Source organism: Lipophrys pholis (assembly GCF_963383615.2).
Source record: "Lipophrys pholis genome assembly, chromosome: 17".
Lineage (NCBI taxonomy): Eukaryota > Metazoa > Chordata > Actinopteri > Blenniiformes > Blenniidae > Lipophrys > Lipophrys pholis.
This window is the reverse complement of record NC_137643.1, coordinates 13,707,268-13,729,564: the sequence shown is the minus strand read 5'-3', so window position 1 is coordinate 13,729,564 and position 22,297 is coordinate 13,707,268. Positions and strand designations below refer to the sequence as shown.

Sequence of the window (22,297 nt, the reverse complement as noted above, 5' to 3'; positions counted from 1 at the left end):
GGTTCTGAACTGCTGTTTTTTCTTGGAAAAAAAATGCAGAGAAGAGCAGGCCTCACCTGAGGAGACCAGTCGAGACAGGTGATGACGCGGTGTTTCGACCAGTGCTCGTCGTAGAACAGCCTGCTGAAGGACAAGCTGGAGCCGCTGCCAGAGTCCCTGGAGGCAGAGCGCAGGGTTAAAGGTCAAAGGTAATGTCTTCTACTAACTACATCGCAGTATCACAATGTGCTTTACATTAAAGAAAGAAAAGAAAAAAAAAAAAACTGCTGGAATTTATTGTGGCAGCTGTGGCTAAGTTGGGAGAGGATGTGGAAAAAAAAAAAAACTAATCTGACAATACATTTACTTATAATCCATAACTTTAGTAAAATTGAGTTTTTAGAAAAATGCCTCTAAAAACCACCCGCATACCATTTTGTAAAAGTAATGACAGTGAAAAAGCTGCTTGGCTGGCACGTCGTCTTGGTGAGTCAGTCATTTTCAGCCACCAAAGAGCACGTTCCTCGTGGTCAAACTGGATCCGACGCAGATTGTTTTGGCATTGGCCACTTCAGAAACAACGTGTACCACCACAGCTCTGTGTTTGTTTAAGCTGTCAGCTCTGCGAGGGCAGACTCACCATATCTCAAGTTGTAAGAAGTCTCCTACTGGAGCGCTAATTACCACAAATTATGTGCTGGAGAGTGAGTGAATGATATCAACATGGTCCGTAATAGTTCGAGACTTCATAAGTAACAGAAGGAAGTGCAATGTAAGTTGAGTTGTGACACTTCAAAAGGAATAAACTGAGAACAAAAAGAAGACTGATGCTAAGAGCCGGTTTTAGACATAATCTCTATTTGACCACAGGCCTCGTGCTCCTCTGTGGCTTCAGTGGTCAAAGTTCAAGTGAGTCAGTAAAGGCAGCATTTTTCTATAATAGCAGAGCAGTATACTAAAACAGCTCTGCAGTTCTGTCTCCTACAACCTCCACCAAGACTCCATGAGGACGAAACCATTCAGACAGCAAGACAGTCCTCTTGTTATGATGGTTGTTGGCTCACGGGTATTTTTTAACCCTCGCAGTGTGCGACAGCATCATAGAGACATGGAGCAACAAAGGAGCTTCCAGACCTGAGGAATGAGTCGGCACATTTCGACATGAGTTCTGACTGAAGACACGGACTCTCATGCCTCCTCCCAGCTCACCCTTCTTTGTCCTCGAGGTCTCGACCGCTGTAGTCAAAGAAGATGTCTCCGTCTTCAGCCAGAGCTCTCTCCATCACCCGGATGCTGCAATCGAAGAAGCTCTGAAACTCAGAGGAGTGAAGGATCTGTTGCCTCTCCTCCTCGGTCAGCTCCCGCAGCACCGGAAACGAGCCTGTTGGAGGAAATATCAGGACTCAAAACTCAAATTAGATTAATACGGTCGATCGCTGACTTTCTGTCTCGCTGCCATATGATGTCCAGCACACAGTGTTCAGATATTTCCCTCGTCTCCTCTGGAACAGCGGCTACTTTTACAAAAAGAAATACAGATATAATGTCTTCTTTCCTAGTTTTAAACTATGCAAAGTGGACCCACGGCTGGATTAGACTCTCTGAGGGGCCAGTGTTAGCCTGCTGGCCATATGTTTGACACCCCTTGGTTTATCTCAACAGGGTGGAGTCTGTCTGAGGTTACAGGAAAAGGCCAAGCCATCTCATCAACCTCATGACCACAGAAGATCTGTGGTTCTTTTTTCGAGATGTTTGGTAAAACCTCCCTTTAGAGTTTCTCCGAACACTTCAAACATACTGAGAAGAAATACTGCTGTTTGGAGGCGAGAGGATCAAGAAGGGATTAGCTTTCTTCTGCTCATTCACTTCGGGACAAACCAAGGCCTCTGCTTTTCCAGCTTTTCTTTCACGACTGCCTAAAACTTTTCGACAGGAAAGAAGTAGTGAACAGTCACTCGATGTTATCAGTCATTCATTAATGTGGTATTTGCACGATTCACTCGACTGCTGAGTCAGCCAAGCATTAAATTTACCATCCATGTGTGTGACAATAAACTATGTCCGAGGTGTATCTGTAAGGACTTATAAAATCACGCATTCCGATAATGAATGAATGAAGCCTGAAAGTGAGCGTTGATTCGTGGCATTATATGTCCTGCTGACATCTGCAAACCTGTGTTACTGTCCCGTCCTCAACTACTGTGGATAAGCGCAACGTGCACTTCTGACATCACATTAACATTCTCTTCATCTCTATCAAAACCAGAATCACATCCAGGACATAATAAACTACAAACAGTTCCTAATGCATCTTTTCTAGTAAAATCCGACAGCAACTTCATAAACAAGAGAAAAACAAAGGGCTCTGAGCGAAACGCCTCCCTTTGAAAGTAATGGCTGCACAGCACGCCGTCCAGTTTTTGAAGTCACTGTCCCCAAGCGCACACGCCATTTTATGCACACGAGCGCGCGCAGACACACGTGCATCGAACTTTACCCTGCCTGTTGACTTTGATCCCCCACATCCCCTTTGTGTTTCCTACGGCTTGTCAGAAGGAGAGCCAGTGAATCGAGTGGCAGAGATCAAAGGCCAGACCTTCTAATAGGCCAGGATGGAGAGGAGACGGATGACTGTGTGTGTTTATGAGTGCGTGCATGTCTACGTCTGTGTGTGTGTGTGTGTGTGTGTGTGTGTGTGTGTGTTTGACTCACACTCGCTGCAGTCACGGACGCTCATGTTCATTAATGTGACTACATCTATCCATCTGTGTATCAATCATGGAGTTTGCAAAAATACTTTTCGCGATATGTTTTTATCACCAGCCACGTTTGAGAAGGAACGCGTGTAAAGAAAGAGAATTTGTGTGTTTGCATAACTGTAACATAGATGAAGTTATTTCAAGCAGGAATAATTTCACTTCGCGACTTTACCATCTTTGGCCTCCCTGTTCTCGTCTTCATCCTGCTGCTCCGACTCGGGGCCCTGCTTCGCCTCCATCATCTCTTCATCCTCATCTTCCTCCTCAACTGAAAGAGTGAAAAAAAAAGGAAGCGAGAGAGAGAGAGAGAGAGAGAGAGAGAGAGAGAGAGAGAGAGAGAGAGAGAGAGAGAGAGAGAGAGAGAGAGAGAGAGCGTTCATGTTAATCAACAGCTGTTCCAATTTTCCTCGACCTCCCGCTGCGAGCAACCTCCCCCTCGTTCTTACCAAAATAATCATTCCCAGACATGCACCGGTACACCTGACATACTAACATCAGTCCAAATGGGTCTCATTTACAATCACACGCACACGCAGTAGTGTGGATCTCAGGAAAAATAAAACAATCGTAACATGAGCATTTTTGCGGCAAAATTCCTACTCTAGTTCTAAAAAAACACAATGTTTTGGGAAAGGGGAGTCTGTGCTAATCTCTCTTTTTCTCACACACACACACACACACACACACACACACACACACACACACACACACACACACACACACACACACACACACACACACACACACACACACACACACACACACACACACACACAGTGAGCAGGAAATGTAAAACTTGTGAGCGCGCTCCTCTTGTCTCACCTTTGACCCCAAGAAGAAAAAAAAAAAGTCCTGTGATGTGTGTAAAGGGGATTCCCTCCATATTCACTCCAATCAGACTCATAATTATGCCCCGCTCTTTAGGATCCATAGTCAGTGTGTGTGTGTGTGTGTGTGTGTGTGTGTGTGTGTGTGTGTGTGTGTGTGTGTGTTTTGAGGTTCAAGCATGAAGGGTTACTGTCAACACAGCCACCTGCTTGTCAGCTACTGCCCCAGCGGCCCTCGGGGTGTGTGTTGGTAACCCTCACCAACCTCTCCTCCTCTCTTTGCGACGCTCCCTCCCTCTGACACTCAGACGCTGAGAGTTGGGGGGCCCCTCTCTCTGAAGACCTCTTAACACCCTGACACCGCGGCCAGACACCTGTGGTCTGCTAACACACACACACATACATACAATCCGGCTTTCTCTGCCTCACCCACACACACACACACACACACACACACACACACACACACACACAGGCCCGAGGCCCTCGCCTGCAGTGCCAGGGGTGGCGAGGGGTTAACTGGCAGGGTCAGGCCGACAACAGTTGCACAGTCCAGTGGGAGGAAGTGACTACATCACAGCCTCTGACATGTCATGTCTCTCTCCCACTCACACACACAAACACACGTTGGGGTGTGTTTAACTCAGCTGGAGTATGGCCCGGGGCACTGTTAAAACCACTCTCTGACGGGCCGCTCCTGCACCGGATGAACTGTCCATTTAGCACTTTAAGCTTCTGATGAACTCGCCGCAGTTATTTAAACGTGTTTTAATATTACTGATGAACTTTAATTCAATTTAATTTTGATTATGTTTCAACCTCCCGGTAGTTTCCTTCCCTTTGTTTTCCTTTTTAGAGTGAGACTTCAAAGCAAGCTGTTATTGATGTATGACTTTCGTTTCATGTATGATAAATGACGAAGCTGAATCAAAAGCATGGCGGTGAGGTTGCGTCCAAGTCGGTGGTGAGCAGCCAGCTGTCGCCGAGTGACCCTCCAGCATGAAGGAGGCTACAAGACGAGCTCACAGAACACACAGGCGTATCATTCCTCCAGGTCCTTCACCTCCATAAGACTGTGGTCATTAATCTGCAACATTTCAGTTTATAAATAAGAAAACAGGACGGATAGGTTACACACAACCATTTTACTTTATTTTCATGACCTAACGCGACCGGTCTGGCGGTTGGAATGTGTGGTGATGGGGATGGGAGGAGCATGAGGAGCAGAGAGAGAGAGAGAGAGAGAGAGAGAGAGACCACATCGAGGAGCGGTCAAACTCCCAACCCCGGCAACCACAGGACTCTGGAGCAAGGCAGCGTGATTCATGGCCTATGGGTTACCTCACTGAGGTAACGACGGTCCAATTCCAGCATGAAGATACTGTTGATGTCTTTTGCCAACATCCATGCATCAAGTTGTTCTGTCACAGTCCAGCACCGAAAATATCTCCAGTATTTCCTTTGAATGGAAACTTTCCATTCAGTGCTCAGAGTAAGGTAAATATTATATAGTGGAAAGCCGAAAAAATTCAATAAGCAGCTTGATGTCGAATATTCATGCAAAAAGACGTGCTCCATGCCCGTCTGGAAAAGAAAAAAGAAAAGAAGAAGCAGGGAAAGGAAATCAAAAGAGACAATCTGTCACAGTGTGAGTGTGTCTCTCTGCTACCCTGCAAGTATCTGCACACTCTCTCGTCTCCACCTCATTCCAGTCACGGGATGCTTTCTCTTTCCACCTGCCGCTTAATACCTCTCCACGCTGCAGGACAGCCAGTTAACTGGTCTCCTCCCCTTCGCCACAGACAGGGGGTCAACCTTGATGAAACTCCGCTTGGGGGCTCCCGTTTTGGCCGGCTACACGCCCGGGGTAATGATATCCTCAGTAACCCAGGGCCACCGCATCTGGCTGCCTCAATCTTCTCCCGGCTGCTTTACTCATGCTGTCTGGGCCCAGTCAATTCAGAACGGCCCAGCAGGTACGCAGACTCTCACATTCAGAGTTACACAGTGCACCGGCACACACACACACGCACACACAGAAATGTGTTAAAGTGTTGGCGAATGCCGACGCACACATGCAAGCAGGTATGCACGGCGCGGAATGTGCAAAACTGTCATTGTAGGAGCAAACAGAAAAGTAGGAAGTATTGAGCTCAAGTGTTCAGTATCTTTGTCGGTGTAATTTTAAATTCACAAACACGTTCAGTACCTGGTGCTTACAGTTGTGTTGCGCCTGAACGTCACATATCGCCGTGCCAAAGGGATTTTTCACACTAAAGGTTGTTAATCTGTCACACCGATGCTTGGTATGAGCGAAGTAAAACACTCACATGGCATTCGCAGCATATTCTATCAAACATACTAAAGGTTTTAATTGTGCATAAATTTGTAGGCTTCCAACTGATTCTTCTTTTTGTTGTTGATTAAAGTGATGAGCGAGAAAACTCCATGGCAGCTTCTCAGAGCCTCTGATCACACAAATTGCAGAGTAGTGTCCATCCAAGAGACAAATATTCAGCACAAACATAACAGTAATTCTTCATCTCTTTTCTGAAATTTTCTTTATGTTGCTTACATTATTCTTAAATTGATTAAAAAAATTGGAAATATCTTAATAACTAACGCTAAAACTAGTATTATTTGAAGCTATAGGTCACATCACATGAGAGATAAAATGAATGAGTCTGAATAATGTTTGTAATGAGAAATATAATTAGAATTATATAATTAAAATATTATTTGTATTGTTGTCTTCATAGAAAAGTATCAACAAATAGAAATTACAAAAATAAATGTCATTACATATATTAAGAATTTCTTTTTCAACCGATCCACAGCTCATTGAGGAAACATGAACTGCAATGCGTTAGCTGATAAATACTAATTAACTCATTTCAGCATTGAAATCAAGAAATGTTTTATTATTATGGTTTCAGTGCAACAGGCCCGATAGCCACTGTTCACATCACTGCATCACTTTTTATGGGCCGACACATGATCCAAGTTGTTCAGGCGAGACTAACGGGCTGATCTGCTTCTTGAATAAAACAAACACCGTCTTAATGAAGGCCGATCCACTGCTGAGCGTTTCATTAGCGTAAACATGTCGCATTAATTCACAGTAGGCAGCTACTATTGAGCACGTGGAGGAAAAAGTAACTGACAGCATATGAAAAGATACTGACATCATATGAAACATGTCCAGTATCTTGCTGCTCCTCTACAATGAAGCTGTGTTTTCACGGCAACAAGCATGTGTTGTGTTTGTTGAGGACCAAAGTGTCGCCGAAGGCCTTTCATTGTGAAGCCAACCCACGGCGAGTGCCGGTGCGTTGAGACGTGCGCCGATATCGGAGAGCTGCTGGGTGCAGATGGGAGGACGAGGCGACATCAGCTACATTACGGAGGCAGAGCTGCAGTGCGGGCTCGCCGCAGCGGTATGGATGTGACTGCTCAGTTGAGTCACACACACACAAAGTTGACAGAGCTCATAAGTTTTTGCAGAGCCTCATTGTGTTAATCACAAAGAAAGACAGATATTGATATGAGGGAGAGGAGGCGGCGGATGTAGGGGGACGGACACAAAGGGAGAGATTTGGAGGAGGGCGGGGTGTTCGGGGGGATCCCACGCACTGGGAATAACCCGACATCGTTATATCCACACATTCAGATGTGCACACACACACACACACCCACATACACACACACACACAAACACGCACACACACACACACACACACACACACACACACACACACACACACACACACACACACACACACACACACACACACACACACACACACACACACACAGTCTGCAGGGGCTCTGCGGGGCTGGATGTTGAGAAGACCACAACACAAGCACTATGCAGAAGAGTCGGAGGAGGTCAACATGACTTGAAAGGCTCCTCTAATGTGGCCGCGGCAGGACACGCACACTTCAAATATTCGCCTTATATCGTTAAAGAAAGACGATTCACATCCCTGCATCTACTACAACTGTGCTGAAGGCAGGGGAATTACTCAACAAGCTTTATGCCTCTTACCTCCAGTTATTAACCCCTGGTAATGTAATCCTTGTTATTTGAAAACCCACCCCATAAAAAACAAAAAAACAAAGCATAATATCGGGCCACAAGGATTGTACATGTGTAGGATAAAGTTTTAAATGAAACGATGCATTCCTTAAAAAAAAGAAAAGAAAGGACATTAAAAAAAAGAAATTGAGTTGCAGGAAACTTATCACAGGACACTCATGTCATTTTCACAAAGCCATACATTTTACTAACTGGTTTAATTGTTGATTATGAGACAGCCTGTGTGCAAACTGTGTTTTTCTCAGTTTCTTTAATCTTTAATACAGTCATACTTGTTCCAAGGTTGGCAGGCTTTGGCTCGTTACAAAGCATCTTCATAGCATGTGACTCATGCATCCAAGTAAACAAAACCATGTAGTTAATCTACTTCTAATGAATTGGTCACTCCAGTTATACACATTAGATTTACAATACATTTCCTAAACAAAGCAACAGTGGCATGTCATGTTAAGCAAACACTTTATTCTCAGCTTGCACTTCTGTTGAAATTCGTCCACATAATAAATCATTTCCTGAGTCCCGGTCATATAGAATTTAGAATTAGGCTATAATCGACCCCGAGACTGGATTTTACTAGTTTAGAGTGATCTAAAAACTCTAACGGGCTTTTTTTCTTTATGTTCAAAGTTCAAACTGTGAGACAGACATGCAACCTCAACCACAAGGAAAATCGTTTCCTGTGGACAAAGAAGATGCGGTGAATATTGAGTGAGTTCTTGTAAAAACATCCCTTAAATGGCCCAATAGTTCTTTTTTTTTTTTAAGTAAAATGCAAAAAGAAAACAGGCAGACTTTAATAATCCACTAGGCCCAGTATATTAATTTTACTCAATCTTTTTGCCTTTCCATTTATCTTAATAGTAAATATATTTTAAAATTCATCATGGTTCATCAAGTCATGATTGCCACAGTAGGGGTAAAAAGTATTCCCTGCATACCCGCATATTAGCAGCAGGACCTGATGCGAAAGTGGTAAAGCTAAAACCCGCAGCATGATTCAGATTAATTCATCTCTTCACGACACTTCCTCAAACACCGTGTGTCTGTCTGTCTGTGTGTGTGTGTGTGTGTGTGTGTGTGTGTGTGTGTGTGTGTGTGTGTGTGTGTGTGTGTGTGTGTGTGTGTGTGTGTGTGTGTGTGTGCGTGTGTGTGTGCAGCCAGTTCTCCACTGTATGCACACACATAATCTGCTTTCATTAAGGCAGCCCATACAGGCCTTTAGGGGTCTGCGGCCAGCTTTGCTGTGTGCTGTGGGCTGAAAGAGTCTCTCCCTCTCCTTCCTTCTCTCTCTCTGTGTCTCTATGCCCCCCCCCCCCCCTTTCTTTCTCGCAGTGCCACCCAGGCTTGGCCCCGACCCAGACCCACATCTTTAAAAATGAGCCATCATGCCACGCCATGCCATGCTCCGAGCCCCACCGCAGGGCCCTGATTAAAACCCATGACTTCAAACTTTCCAAACTGTCAAAAGCCCAGTCAGAGAGCGACGGAGAAAGAAAGCGCCTTTGCATAAAATCGAATTGCTTCTGCATTTGTGTCACTCGGAAGCAGGGCCGTCTGATCTGCGTGTGGCTCATGTGATGCCCATTGGTGGTCTGCGTTTACAAATCCTCGGAAACGCTGTTTCATTGAATTTCATTTTTTAATGAGCAGCAATTTTTTTTTCTAATCTTTCTGAAAGTTGGATCTGAAATAGACTCAAATAATCACGGCACCTCACCGACTCAGACACATAACGACAACCTGTGAATCTAAAATGGCACCGTCATTCAGATCAGTCATAAAAAGCGTGTCCGGGATTAATTAAAAAGCGGTTGCTGCTGCCATGATTCAATTTCTCTTTGATACTTCTGATGCAAGCCTCTTGCATCTTCTGGTTTGGTGAAACTTTGAGGCAAGAGTTGTGTGTGTGTCAAGAGTGCTCCCTGCTGGAGAGTTAAAGGACTGCACGGCAGAACAGCGGTTATCAAATTTCACTTTAATCAAGCGTCAAACTGTGAACTACCATAACTATCTGCAAACAAAAGCTTTGAATCAGTTGCAACTACAATGGAAACATAATCTCGGCTGAAGAACTAATCTAAATCGCTTCGATCTACTTTTATGCTGGAGTGTATAGCTGACTGTTTGAAAGGTATTTTTTAATTTATTCGAACCATAAAAATGTTAAAGAGCTCAAACTTCACACAGAGTCAAAGACCAAACTAAAACAATGAACTAACAGGACCTTAGGCCCCGGGCGCTCCGTGCCAGTGAACCGATACCCACTCAAATGAAAACCTCCAGAGAGTTGAAGAGATCTCAGTGTACAAGAGAGACCACCCAGGCAAATGTTAAAGACCCGCTGTTGTTTTACACATGTATATATTAAAAAAAAAAAAAAAATGAAACGCAGTAAAGGGGGGAAGGGTGGGGCGCACAAGTCAAAGAGTCAAGTTCAACAAAATGCAAATGGAACAGGATGAAAAAAAAAGGGGGAGGAGAAGGTTGAAAAGAGAAAAAGAGGGGAAACATGAGACTGAAGTCCGACTCATCTCAAGCACTCATCAGATGGCAAATATTATTTTGGATGATGGCCATTTTGCCAAAGAGAGAAAGAAAGCCAGAGTGAGGGAGAAGAAGAAGAAGAAGAAGGGGTTCATGTACCTTATTATACGGTGGTCAGAGGGGAAAATTGCAATCATCTGTGACTCACTTGCAATACCTTTTGCACCCCAAAAAGACATTATTCCTCTCCAATATCATGAGGGGGGTTTTTTGGGGGGGGTGGGGGTGGGTGGGGGGGATTTTCACTGTCATGGCCGTTTTGACAGTAACCGCTCGGGACTCTGCATCAATTTCACAAGTGGAACAGGAGTGAAGGCTGCGCCCTTTCCAGGGCAGCGACGACGATGAAAGCCAAACTCTCTGTTGGTTTATGAAGACAGAAAGCGAGAGGCCGATTATGTGTGCCTGCAGGGAAAACATGAGAAGAGATCCTAATAGCAAAAAGCCAACCTCTGATCTGGGGAAGGCGTGTGTGTGTGTGTGTGTGTGTGTGTGTGTGTGTGTGTGTGTGTGTGTGTGTATATGCACATATGGCACAAGCACACTTTCAAAAGTCCAGAAGTCACAAGACGTAAATAAAAAAATAAATTAATAAAAACCTCTCCTACATGTATTTTCGGCAGAAGAAATTCAGAATAAAACAAGCGAGTACATTGTGTTCAGGGTGCTCTCACTGTGGTTATCCTCCACGTGAAGTTTGCCTTTAAAAAATACACATGTTCACTCACACAACCTCTGCACTCCTCGGCATGTTGTAGCTGCCTGGCTGGAACAACAATGTATCAGACAAGCACTTCCATATGTGACTGGCTACACACACACACACACACACACACACACACACACACACACACACACACACACACACATACGTGTGCGTGTGTGTATATGTGGGGGTTTGCATACACAGACTTCACCACTACAAAAGTACACACACATTCGACCACACTCCTCCCTCCGTGACCTTGACGGCTGCCCACAAGCCAATCAGTCATGTCAGCTCCATACAGGCTGGGAGTGTGTTATACGCTCTGTTTTCATTTGAATGCATCGCTGCTCCACTGGACTGCACAAAATGCAGAAGAAAGAAAGACGCGATGTGAATCGGCCGAGGAAACTTCAACCTCGCGACTTGGAGGTGTTCAGTGCCAGAGTCAGTAATACTCTCCAACCTGACGATGTCTTGCAGGACAAAACTTATATTCTAATATTTGACACCTGCTTGTAAGAGGAGCGTCATTAAGCTGTTTTTACAACCCGAATTTTCAAATCTCCAACTGTATAACCAACAGTTCAATATCTCCTAATACTCCATACACAACATGAGGTAATACATTATGTAAACCTAATACTACTAAGCAGATTGTCTTTTGTGTTTTTTTTTCATTGGAGCTAAAACTATGAGAACCAACATTTTAATCAACATAAAATATGACAAATAAAAGATAAATGCGGTATACTTGTGAGCACTCCAAGTCTTCGTATAAAGCTTATTTATTTTTCAATGACTAGACAAGCTGTAAAGTTCACGACCTGTTGAACTGCATTTAATAAATAGTTCCAAAAAAAAAAAAAAGCATCTCAGTAAACTCCGCAGCCACTTTATATCTGATTCTATTTGTATATAATGTCTTTACTCCTGTGTACGCAAGTGTGCACGTATGCGTTTACGTTTATGAATCTGAGCGCTTGGACTTACAATTAAATGGGACCTTTTCGGGATTAATGTGTGGACGTGGCGTTTCTCCTGCAATTAAAAGCCATTAGTAGTCCACCAAATGTCAAAAGAAAACCATGAATACACTCAAGAAGCGAGTTTCTGACCAACGACATACTGAAGCTGTACAGAGGCGGAAAACTAATGAGCCAGAAAATATCGCCGAGGCAGCAGAGGAATCATACACACATACTTTTGCATGTTTGAATGCACAAATATTAACATAAACTCTTGACCCCGTGAACTTTTCACCGTAAGAAGGGGGTTTTCCTACAATATCAAATTATGACCACGTTCTCACGGGGCTGTACGTCTGAGTGCCTACTTGTGGTTCACCGCGAACAATTGCCTTTTTAATATCAGAGCGCCGCGTCGTCTCACGGTGGCCTTTGCTCCATTTGTTTCTCTCTTCCTCTCCTCTGTTTAATCTCTGCTGACCACTCGTTTCTCTTCACCTTTCACCGTCTCTCTCTCTCTCTCTCTCCCTCGCCTTCATTTTCTGGCAGTTTCACCGGCAACTTTCCGCTGCAGCCAATTATGGGTCTTTAAAGGCTCCACTGAGCACAAGCAAGTTAACTACCAACTCGGTCACGCCCGCACCACTCCCTGCAAACCTGCTGCGTACTTGTGCACCGTCACATAGACTATTTCCTATCTCGCCAACGTCTCAAGTAAACACACACACACACACACACACACAGATAGCTATCTGCAGATTGGGATCAGTAAAGTGGAGCTGCTAAAGTTCTGACATTCACATACAAAGTGGCCAACTGATGCTGGCTCGACGTAGAAGGGATGAAGAAAGAAAGACAGAGGACGTGCCCAACATCTTTTACCGTGTGTATAGAAGACGCCGAGCCGAGGTAGTGAAGGTGGACGAGTTCTAACGCCTCGGACCAGCCATCCAGAATAATCTACAGGACGCAGAAGAGGTGAAGTGGAGCGGGTGGACACGAGCGTCAGGGTCGGCGCATGACGGAAAGATGGCAGCAAGAGTGAAAGGAAATGTTTACAAGACAGTAGTGAGACCTGCTGTGATGCACGGTTTGGAGGCCGCAGCCACGTTTAAAGGTCAGGACGCCGAGCTGGAGGTGGCGGAGATGAAGACGCTCACGGAGACTTTCATTGGAAGTGAACAGAATGAACAGGACCAGAAATGAAGAGACATGCTTTAGACACGAGCTGAGAAGACATGGTAGTTATAAAGGATATTGACGATGTAGCAGTCGGGTGGGTAGAGAGGAGGAAGACCTCAGATCAGATTGATGGCTGCAGTGAAGGAGGACATGGAGATTTGAGATGGAGGAGTTGATGCACGGTGGCGACCCCTGAAGGGAGCGGTCCACAATCTCAATGGAAGAGCATCACTGTGTTATTCAATCTACAGGCACATTATAGTATGATTTAGATGCAACAACATGAAGTCAAACACAACTGAACCTGAGAATTGAATTGAATTGTAGTTGAACTACTTTGCAGATTTGAAAAGGCCACATTCTGGTTTCCCCCACAGTCCGAAACCATACACAGAGCAAGACCATGGATGCCTTTGTCCAGACAGGTATAAACCTTGGATTTGTCTCTTGAAATGGACAATTTAGGAGGAAGCGGAAAGACTGATCGTGCTTGGACAATTCCTGCTGCTGCATGAATGAACGACTGTGATGAAAATATTATTTCTGTGTGTCAAGGGCTTTCGCTGCAGTGTAGTGCACAAAGTGGATTTTCCTTTAAAGCTTCTCTTTAACAAGACGTCGACACAGTGCGATACGGGATTTATCCACTCGAAACAACTGCTCAACACATTCTGTTTGACCCACGGAGGCAAGGTTACCGTCACACACACACCGCGGCTGACCCCGCTTCATTTCCCCACGACGTCCTCACACAAAGCATCCATCCCTCTTGACAAGCACGTCCATTCATAGGAATTAGAAAAGCAGCGAAGAGCTGGAGCCAACCGTGACTGGGGCTAATCCGATTGCCTGGCACAATGGCCACTCGGTGCAGACGGACCAGCGAGCAGCCAATGGGAAGAGACCGTACAGACACGGCAACACATCACAATTAAATGGCGGCAAATTGGTCACGGAAATGAAAAACCTAACGATTAACTGGTTTAAATGAGAGTCACACACACTCAAACCTTGTGGGAGCGTTAAAACACAAACTCTTGTGTGGGAGAGAGACGCATGCAAAGTTTGATCAAATCCAAATTGAGGAAACTGCATTCAGGCTCCCAACACACACCCTTTCAAGAGGAGATTCAAGTCGCCCGCATGAGGGCAGATATGAGACCTGACGAGGTCAGAAGTTCATGTGGGGAAAGACACGTTGACTGTTTAAAATAGTTAGGAGTTGAATTAGAATATATCCAACAAAAAAAATCCATGACTACATCAATATTAAGTGATTCTTCTTTAATTGTAGGCGAAAGCTTCCTTTTATAAGCAGCCTGTAGCAAAAGAAGACGTAGTGTGCATGTGTTGCGAGTTGGGTTTCGTAATCAACAAAAGGAACTGGCCTGAACAAACAGAGCCAGAAAAGCAGGCAGGTGCTACCATCTGGGTCTTTTTTTTTTTTTTTTTTTTTGCCTTCCTCTGTAGACACACAAGCTTTGTGGTAGTCTGCAAAGGAAGGGTCTCCTGAGGCCAAGGTCACCTCCCTGCAGACCACCACAGCTCCACTCTGGTTCCCAGATGTTCTCACCCACACACACACACACACACACTCACACACACATCAACACCGACCTCCTGAACATGCTCTTGGAAGTTAAAAAACAAACAAACCTAAATAGGCCGGCGTATAGAACCGCTGCAGGCGCCCACCACTTGCAGTGTGCAGTTGTGTATATGTGTACACTGGCTACTTGACATGTATATGAAAGATTCTGCAGTTTTACTCATTCGTGATCACCACATTCAGCATCTGCTGCATGTTTGTTATGTTTTATATACAAGTAGGCACATGTGCTGGTGCACTTGTTGAATAAATGATCTATTCTTAGGTCTGTCAAGGAAACGGGGAGTTGGGGGGGTGGGGGGTGGGCAGGCCATCTAAATGCTGATCAGTACAGACATGTGTATGTGCATGGTGGTTTGCTGGTGCGGGCGGGGGACTGGAATCCACACCAGACCATCTATTATAATGACAGGAAGCAGGAAGTACAACCCCTTCACAGTCACATGGCTGCCAGCTGTCTTGGCAACTTGAAGAAGGAAGACAGAGAAGATGATAGGGAGTGTGTGTGTGTGTGTGTGTGTGTGTGTGTGTGTGTGTGTGTGTGTGTGTGTGTGTGTGTGTGTGTGTGTGTGTGTGTGTGTGTGTGTGTGTGTGTGTGTGTGTGTGTGTGTGTGTGTGTGTGTGTGTGTGTGTGTGTGTGTGTGTGTGTGTGTGTGTGTGTGTGTGTGTGTGTGTGTGTGTGTGTGTGTGTGTGTGAGACGTATTAGTACATTCCAACACGTGAATGAGACATTACCGGATGAAAGATCTGCATTTGCCAACAGCAAAAGCACATCCCGGTGGAACACCTCCAGCGGTCCTCATCCAGATCTCCATGCACGTCCGCTCCCCAGCAGAAAAATGTTGAAATCTTTGAGCGTGAATTTGGCAGCCGCTGATGTTTTGACCATATGGATCTGTTTAGGAGCTGCAGCACGGGCCCACTCGCAGACACACGAATATGCACGTATATGTATAGTTTCACATGTATGCACACACAACCTCACATCCTCGAGAGCATGTAGCCACACACATACACACAATCGCAGCCACACACACACGCGCGCAAAATTTGAATAAACTGAAAGAAAAGCCTTTCCATTTCCGAATACATTCAGCCGTCCACAGCTGTAACTAATGCAAATAAAAAGGTCACCAGATGTAGATGCGACACACTGCAATTCTTCGCGGTCTGTCAAATGATCTGAGGTCAGCTCCATCTGTCAGAGTTTTTATACTCAAGAGCCAGAAGCATGATGCCTCTTCTCAGCTTCTCCCTACACGCCAGACCTTTAACATGCAAGCATTCACCTTCAGACAGGTGGGCGGTGTGTGGCGTCTGGGTCTCTTTGCTGTAAGAGACCACCTCCTTAGGAAGGAAATCCACCTGTGTGATCTTTGAGGCCCCCAGTCTCTGCAGCCTGCGCCTGGATGAGAAAGAAGAAGCTCTCCTTAGGGTTGTCGCACTGAACAAAAGCACCAAATTGTCCTGTTTACTCCGAAACTTTAGAGCAATATATATTGTTTTGACTGTAAACTCAAAGTGTTTAACATTATCTTTAATAAGACAGTGAACAAGAAGAGAAAGATGTACCCGAGCTCAGAATCAGCCTGCAGCTGCAGCACAGAGGGGTCTGTGTCCCACTGCAGTGTCCTGATGTCACCGAAAGGGGGGGCAAGAGAGGACATGCATGTTTACAACCAGACACATTGGAAGAAACGCACACAAAAACACACACACACAGAGAGTACACAGAGTGGCACACAAACACACAGCAGCACATGTATGTGCACACACTCGCCCACAGACCACTTATCTAGAGAACAGCTTAGCACAGAAATTCCCATCCGACTACATGCAAAGACGGAATTGCTGATGGAAAAACGTTCAGATAAGTGGATTCAGTGTGGGAGGGCTCCACATTAGAGGAACATTAAGTTCCACTGGATGTCGATAGCAACATTTATTTAAAGATCTGTGTTCTTTAGATTTAGATTTGTTTGTTTGCGTTGAAACGACTACACAAATGGTCGAACAACGTTGACTCTTATGCGGTAAAAGCCAATTGTTGATGACTCTTCTATGTATTTTCTCAAATTATAGCACGCAACTGAATGAGGCAGCTACAGTATGAGCGGCATGATTTTGCAAAGCGGTGCTGTGATGGACTGACAGCCTGTGCAACGAGAATCTCGCCTTCACTCTTCAAACTTCCAGACAAATGCACCGTTCGCCGTTTGAACAATCACTTTAGAGTTCTGTGTTGAGCGATGTCTTTACTAGTGATGTCTTTATTCAATACTTGGAAATTCAGAATGAGCCAGCATGATGAAACTCATATTGAAGCAGTAAGATGAATTTTGACTAAAGGTTTGTCCAGGCCAACACTGAGAAAAATGACTGAGGTGCATTTTATATGCTTGTTTCATACGGGGGCGGCTGAAATCACAAACCTTCAAGAGTTAACAGAAAGTTGGGTAAAGTATCTGGGAGAGGATTAATGCTAACCGCACCACACATCTTTATGATCCCTTCACTTCCTGGGGAGAGTGGCAACATGCTGTATTTCTTTAGCCTGACACGCTGCTGCTCTACAGTAACAGTGACGACACTTTAAGCAGCGCTGTCAACTCTCCTGAGACTGAGATGACTTCCGTGGATTCGCTCATGCGAGCAGAAGTCTTTCAACCTGGTATTAGGCGAGACAGCAGGGCATCAGACGGGGCGACGTTAGAGATGGGCGACGGAATACAGCGACAAGGGGGCACTGCACTGTTTGGATGTGAGGAATCACAATAGGAGCACATCGATACGACCCCTGATTGCAGTGTGCGTGCCGCCTCTGTGTTCACTGTGAAGGTAACCTCGGCTAAAAATAAAAAGGTGGTGGTGGTTGGGGGGGGGGGGGGGGGGGGTTCCTGGGTTTGACATGAAAATGCTTACCTTGAGCTCTGTGCTTGGGACTTGTTTTTAGAGAAACCTGACCTAAGGAGACACACACACACACACACACACACACAACCACAGATGGAGAAGCTCAAAGTGGCATGCCATCATCCAGGGTGGATTTGGGGGCAAAACATTTCTTTCATTCCAGGGATTAACTAACTCACCACTTTGTAAACTCCAATTGGTAAAAGCTAAAAAGAAATGACAAATCTTACATATGACACTTCATTTCCACAAGGGGAGGTAAAGGACTTCATTTAGCCCCCAATTCCACCCTCGGCCCTACCAGAACGACACGTCACCAATGACCCCGGAGGGCGCCACTCACACACTGACCCCACAGTCAGCTGATAAAAGCTAAAAAGCAAATGGGAAGCGCTTGATGACCACTCTTATGTAGAGAGCATTCACCGGAGCGGACGAGTGAATAGTTCTGCTACGGATCTGGTGAGCAATGAATGCATGAGCGAAGAGGTAAATGCAGGAAAGGGACATGAATGACACATGAGCGAGTGAAAGCTGCGATTAAAACCGACGGGACCGAGGCGGCGTGTCAGTGATCTTCCTACTCATAAACTCTGGCCGGCCGAATTATTAAGCACAACTGTGCAATTGAAAGGATCCAGTTCAACAGCTGCGTCATGACCTGTGCATTTACAGTGGGAGTAATGTGAAAGTTTGCTTGGAATCACCTCATTGGTTTCAATTGTTGTTAATATTTGACTTTGTACGCTGGTGAAGTGGTTCGCACTCCCGCCTCGCAGCAAGGGTACGCTGGTTTAATGCCTGACGTTTGCATGCATGTTGCTTCCACTAGGTGGTCCAACTATCTCCTATAATCCAAAGACAAGGCTGTTACAGGTTCATCTGTGACTCTAAATGAAAATGTTTGTGTTTTTGTGTTCGTATAGGGTGTCGGGAAAATTTCATCCACCTTGATCCTTCGCTTGGATGAAGGAGATATAGAAGATGGATAAATGGGTAGTTTTCACTGGTGTTGAGGTGTTTCTAATGTTTTGTCCTTCTCATACATGTGAACTAAGTTGTGAAAGTATTCGACCACTGCTTAATATAACGTCAAATCAGCTGATGGCTGACGGCAAACCACAACCTCAAAATCTGATCATCTCAGGCAAAATCTAACATTCTTCCCTCTATAATGACACAGTTAGAGACGGAGCTGTACTGGATGACTTTAAACTGTATACCAAGCATGTCGGCCAGCGAGGGTATTTCACTTATCTACTCTCCAAGGCTGCTTTCTGAAAGTTTCCACGACTCAATATTTTCACACGAGGACATTGCTATACTGCCAAACGTGCAGCTCAAGAGGCTGTCGGGATGAAGTTTGATACCTCTGGGTCAACTACGAGAAGCAGTGGTCATCAAAACAAACTGGATGCCATGACACACAACAGGAAACACATGTCAAACCTAACAAGGACACTTCAGTGACACCCATCCTTACCTAAACCTTTAGTGCCATTGGCAAGGAACAGAAAGAACAATATGCCATAAATAGTCACAGCCAGAATCATCTTTACATTTTAACCCTTCATGGTAACTGTTTCACATTTCTAGCTGACCGGTAACTTCTGACCAGGGTCAAACCTCAGGCACTCGGTTTGAACATGAATGCGAAGAAGCTGTGAAACGTCTGGTTTTCTACAGATCATTTGAAAATATTTCTTCAGTAAGTAGATTTATTTTATTTTTGTCTCCAAAAGGTACCAGACAGAAATGAATAAAACTCAATGGAGCAGGAGAGACATCTGATTCTGATCATTTAGGAAAATGAAGTGGATTTTTCTTTCAGCGTACCTGCCTGCTGCTCCTCCATCAGTGGAGTCCTGGCTGCCCGTCTCACTGGGCGTGCTCAAAGATTTGGACGGGGACACGGGGGTCGGGACTAAATCATGAAAACAGCAAGTATTGAACATTAAAAACCCGTTACGAAAAACTAGGAAGACAATCAACACAAAGACAAGTGATCAGCAAAGGAATCAAACAATTGAAAGATAAATACGAAATGAAGTGTTGAGGAAGTATGTGTTGCTTATTTGTTCTCATTTTTGAGTTGGAAGAAGGATTATAAATATCTAAAGCTAATAATAGGAAGAGCAGTGACCCAGATTTTGAGGCGTTGAGGGTGTTATTCCAATTTTAGTCCACTAGAGAACAGCGGTAATCCAAAAGCCTGCAGGAGGTGACAGACACTCCAGGGATTCCTCTCTGATATTTTAGATTTAGGCTGAAGCAAAGAGCAGAAAAACTGTGCTTCTCTCTAAGCATGTGGGTCAGTAACTTCAACTTCAACCAGGATGCACAACTCTGCTATTTTGTGGGCTGTATGGAGCAAAACACATCTTTTACTCTATCTGGCATTTATATATATCTTTTAATTAGCCAATGAGTTACTGTTTCTTTTGCCGCTTCCTGTGTGGAAACCTATTGCGTCACAACCAGAAGACGTTAGTTACAGTTTATGAGGATTATATGCAAGAAGAATACAAACCTAAAGGAGGCTCTGGTGAAATGCCGATACTCTGCAGCAGGGCTTCAGTCTCCCTGCGCTTGCGGTCTAAGTCTGAATCTTCTGGGGCGGCCTCCGTCTTCTGCTGGATCTCTGTCTGCTCGGGACACATAGAGAAACACCTCCTTACCCATCACAGCGACAACAAAAAGAGCCTCATTACTCGTGCGTAACAATCAAATCGTGCACATTTTGATCCAAAATATCAACACCAACCTTCCGCACAAACACAGATGTTTGCAAGCATGGACACACACACACACAGCCTGGGCCAGTTTACGGACTCGGGTGTGACACAGTACGAGTGTCGGTCGGGTGATTTGTACTCACTTTTTTCCTTACCTCTTTCTTCTTCCTCTCCTCCTCCTTTCTTTTTTTCTCCTCCCTGATCTGGGCGAGGCGCTGCTTCTTGCGCTCAAGCTCGGCTTTTAGGTCGCTTTTGTCCGACATTGTGTCTCTGCGGGGCTTAAGTGACACGACACAGGGATGAAATACGCCTGGCACTGGGACGAGATGCTATGGTTACATTACATCATGATACAACAGAGAAAAGTATTGATTTATGCACCAAGCTTGACCCAGGGTGCAGATAAAAAAAAAAGCACAGTGGTTGTGGCAGTGATGACTCTGGACTTCATTTGAAATGATCATATTGAGAGGATTTATGTAGTCAAATTCAGTTCCTGTTATCAGAGGTTCTTTGCATCAAACCCCTGCATGTTTGATACATCCCCGAGCTCCAACATTATACCAGTTTCACACACACAGATCATTGTTCAAGTTTGTCAGAATATGTGGCACACTGAAGAAACTGCACTGTTCCCAGGCACCCGCTGCAAAAACACATCTGAGAAATCAGCAGAACTATAATAAGAGAAAAGGCAAGATTAAAAAGTATGATGGGATGAAGAGTGCAGTTTAGCTGTAGTGATGCATATGGACACACACACACACACACACACACACACACACACACACACACACACACACACACACACACACACACACACACACACACACACACACACACACACACGCGCGCGCACACACACACACACACAGAGTACCTGTGCACCAGGATTTCAAAAGCAGCCATACAAATCTTGCACATTTACACATTGCAATACTGTAATTCAATGATAAGGCTTGCAAACAATTTCCAACCTAAAATACTCGCATGAAAGCCTCATTGTGAAGGTAAATAAACTAAAATATGCAACACTGTGAATATAACGATCATTGTATGGGATGACACGTGCAAAGAAAGGATCAATTACATATGCATAACGACTAAAAGGCCATTTAAAAGTCAAGATGAGTGCTAATGTTAGCAGGAAATTAAAGCCTTTGCAGCAAGCTAATTCCAAGCATGACAGCGTTTTTTTGCTGCGATGCGTTCACGGCCCAGTCACAAATTCTGAAAAATCTCAATCCTCGTACGTATTCGGTCAAATAAATAGACCAGATCAACAACAAAACGTGGTATTTTGTTTCCTCTCTTACCTTCTCCACTGAAAATGATGTGTCACCGGCAAAGATGCTGTCTCACTGCTGCACCTCGGTTAAAAAAAAATAATAATAATCAACACATCCTCCAACGTTGTGTGAATGAAGGCGTCTGCAGGCCTCTGGGCGACCACCGGAGAGGACGATCACACCCACCAGCGGAGCAAACGAGGCATTTCTGTACAACCAAAAGGCACATAAGACAGGTGCACAGCACGCCGATACATCCCGAGGAAGAGGCGAGATGATGTTGAGGAAGAGGAGAGGAAATCCCACCTCCTCTAGAACGTACAGGACCCGGCAGAAACTACCCCACCTGGTGGCCACATGGAGAAGTGCGTCTGAGTGGAGGCAAAGGATGGACATGTTTACTGTTGTTATGTTGTGACGTCCATCACAAATAATAACATCTATTTTATCTGTACACTGGGTAATGGAGAGCATATAAACACATTTCTGCATGAATTGAGATTGAATACAAATAAAATTATTTTTTTTAAAAATCCCACTCCTCAATATTCTATGCAAGGCTGTGGATCCCCTCATCAGTCTCTGATTTGCTAAATTATTCAAGTGAAGCCAAAAGCAGGTGAGCGTCCAAAACTAAAAAGCGGGACCGTTACCTAGGTCTCTAGATACTACAAAGTGTCTTATTG

At 44.8% G+C, this 22,297-nt stretch overlaps 1 protein-coding gene across 2 annotated transcripts in view; it reads right to left on the bottom strand.

Moving 5' to 3' along the window:
- Positions 1 to 21,964, bottom strand: part of dync1i1a (dynein cytoplasmic 1 intermediate chain 1a) — a 47,020-nt gene extending 25,056 nt beyond the window's left edge. The window contains exons 1-10 of one of the 2 annotated variants that reach the window (XM_080484398.1): positions 21,639 to 21,964; positions 20,466 to 20,600; positions 20,118 to 20,232; positions 19,424 to 19,511; positions 17,597 to 17,638; positions 16,247 to 16,306; positions 15,964 to 16,079; positions 2,911 to 3,006; positions 1,189 to 1,360; positions 57 to 156 (exon numbers count right to left, since the gene is read on the bottom strand). In XM_080484398.1, the coding sequence (XP_080340524.1) occupies positions 57 to 156; positions 1,189 to 1,360; positions 2,911 to 3,006; positions 15,964 to 16,079; positions 16,247 to 16,306; positions 17,597 to 17,638; positions 19,424 to 19,511; positions 20,118 to 20,232; positions 20,466 to 20,585 (909 nt within the window). In that variant the 5' untranslated portion in view covers positions 20,586 to 20,600; positions 21,639 to 21,964. The remainder of the gene's footprint in view (positions 1 to 56; positions 157 to 1,188; positions 1,361 to 2,910; positions 3,007 to 15,963; positions 16,080 to 16,246; positions 16,307 to 17,596; positions 17,639 to 19,423; positions 19,512 to 20,117; positions 20,233 to 20,465; positions 20,601 to 21,638) is intronic. The other variant, XM_080484399.1, reaches the window with a different exon arrangement.
- Between the last annotated feature and the right edge of the window lie 333 nt (positions 21,965 to 22,297).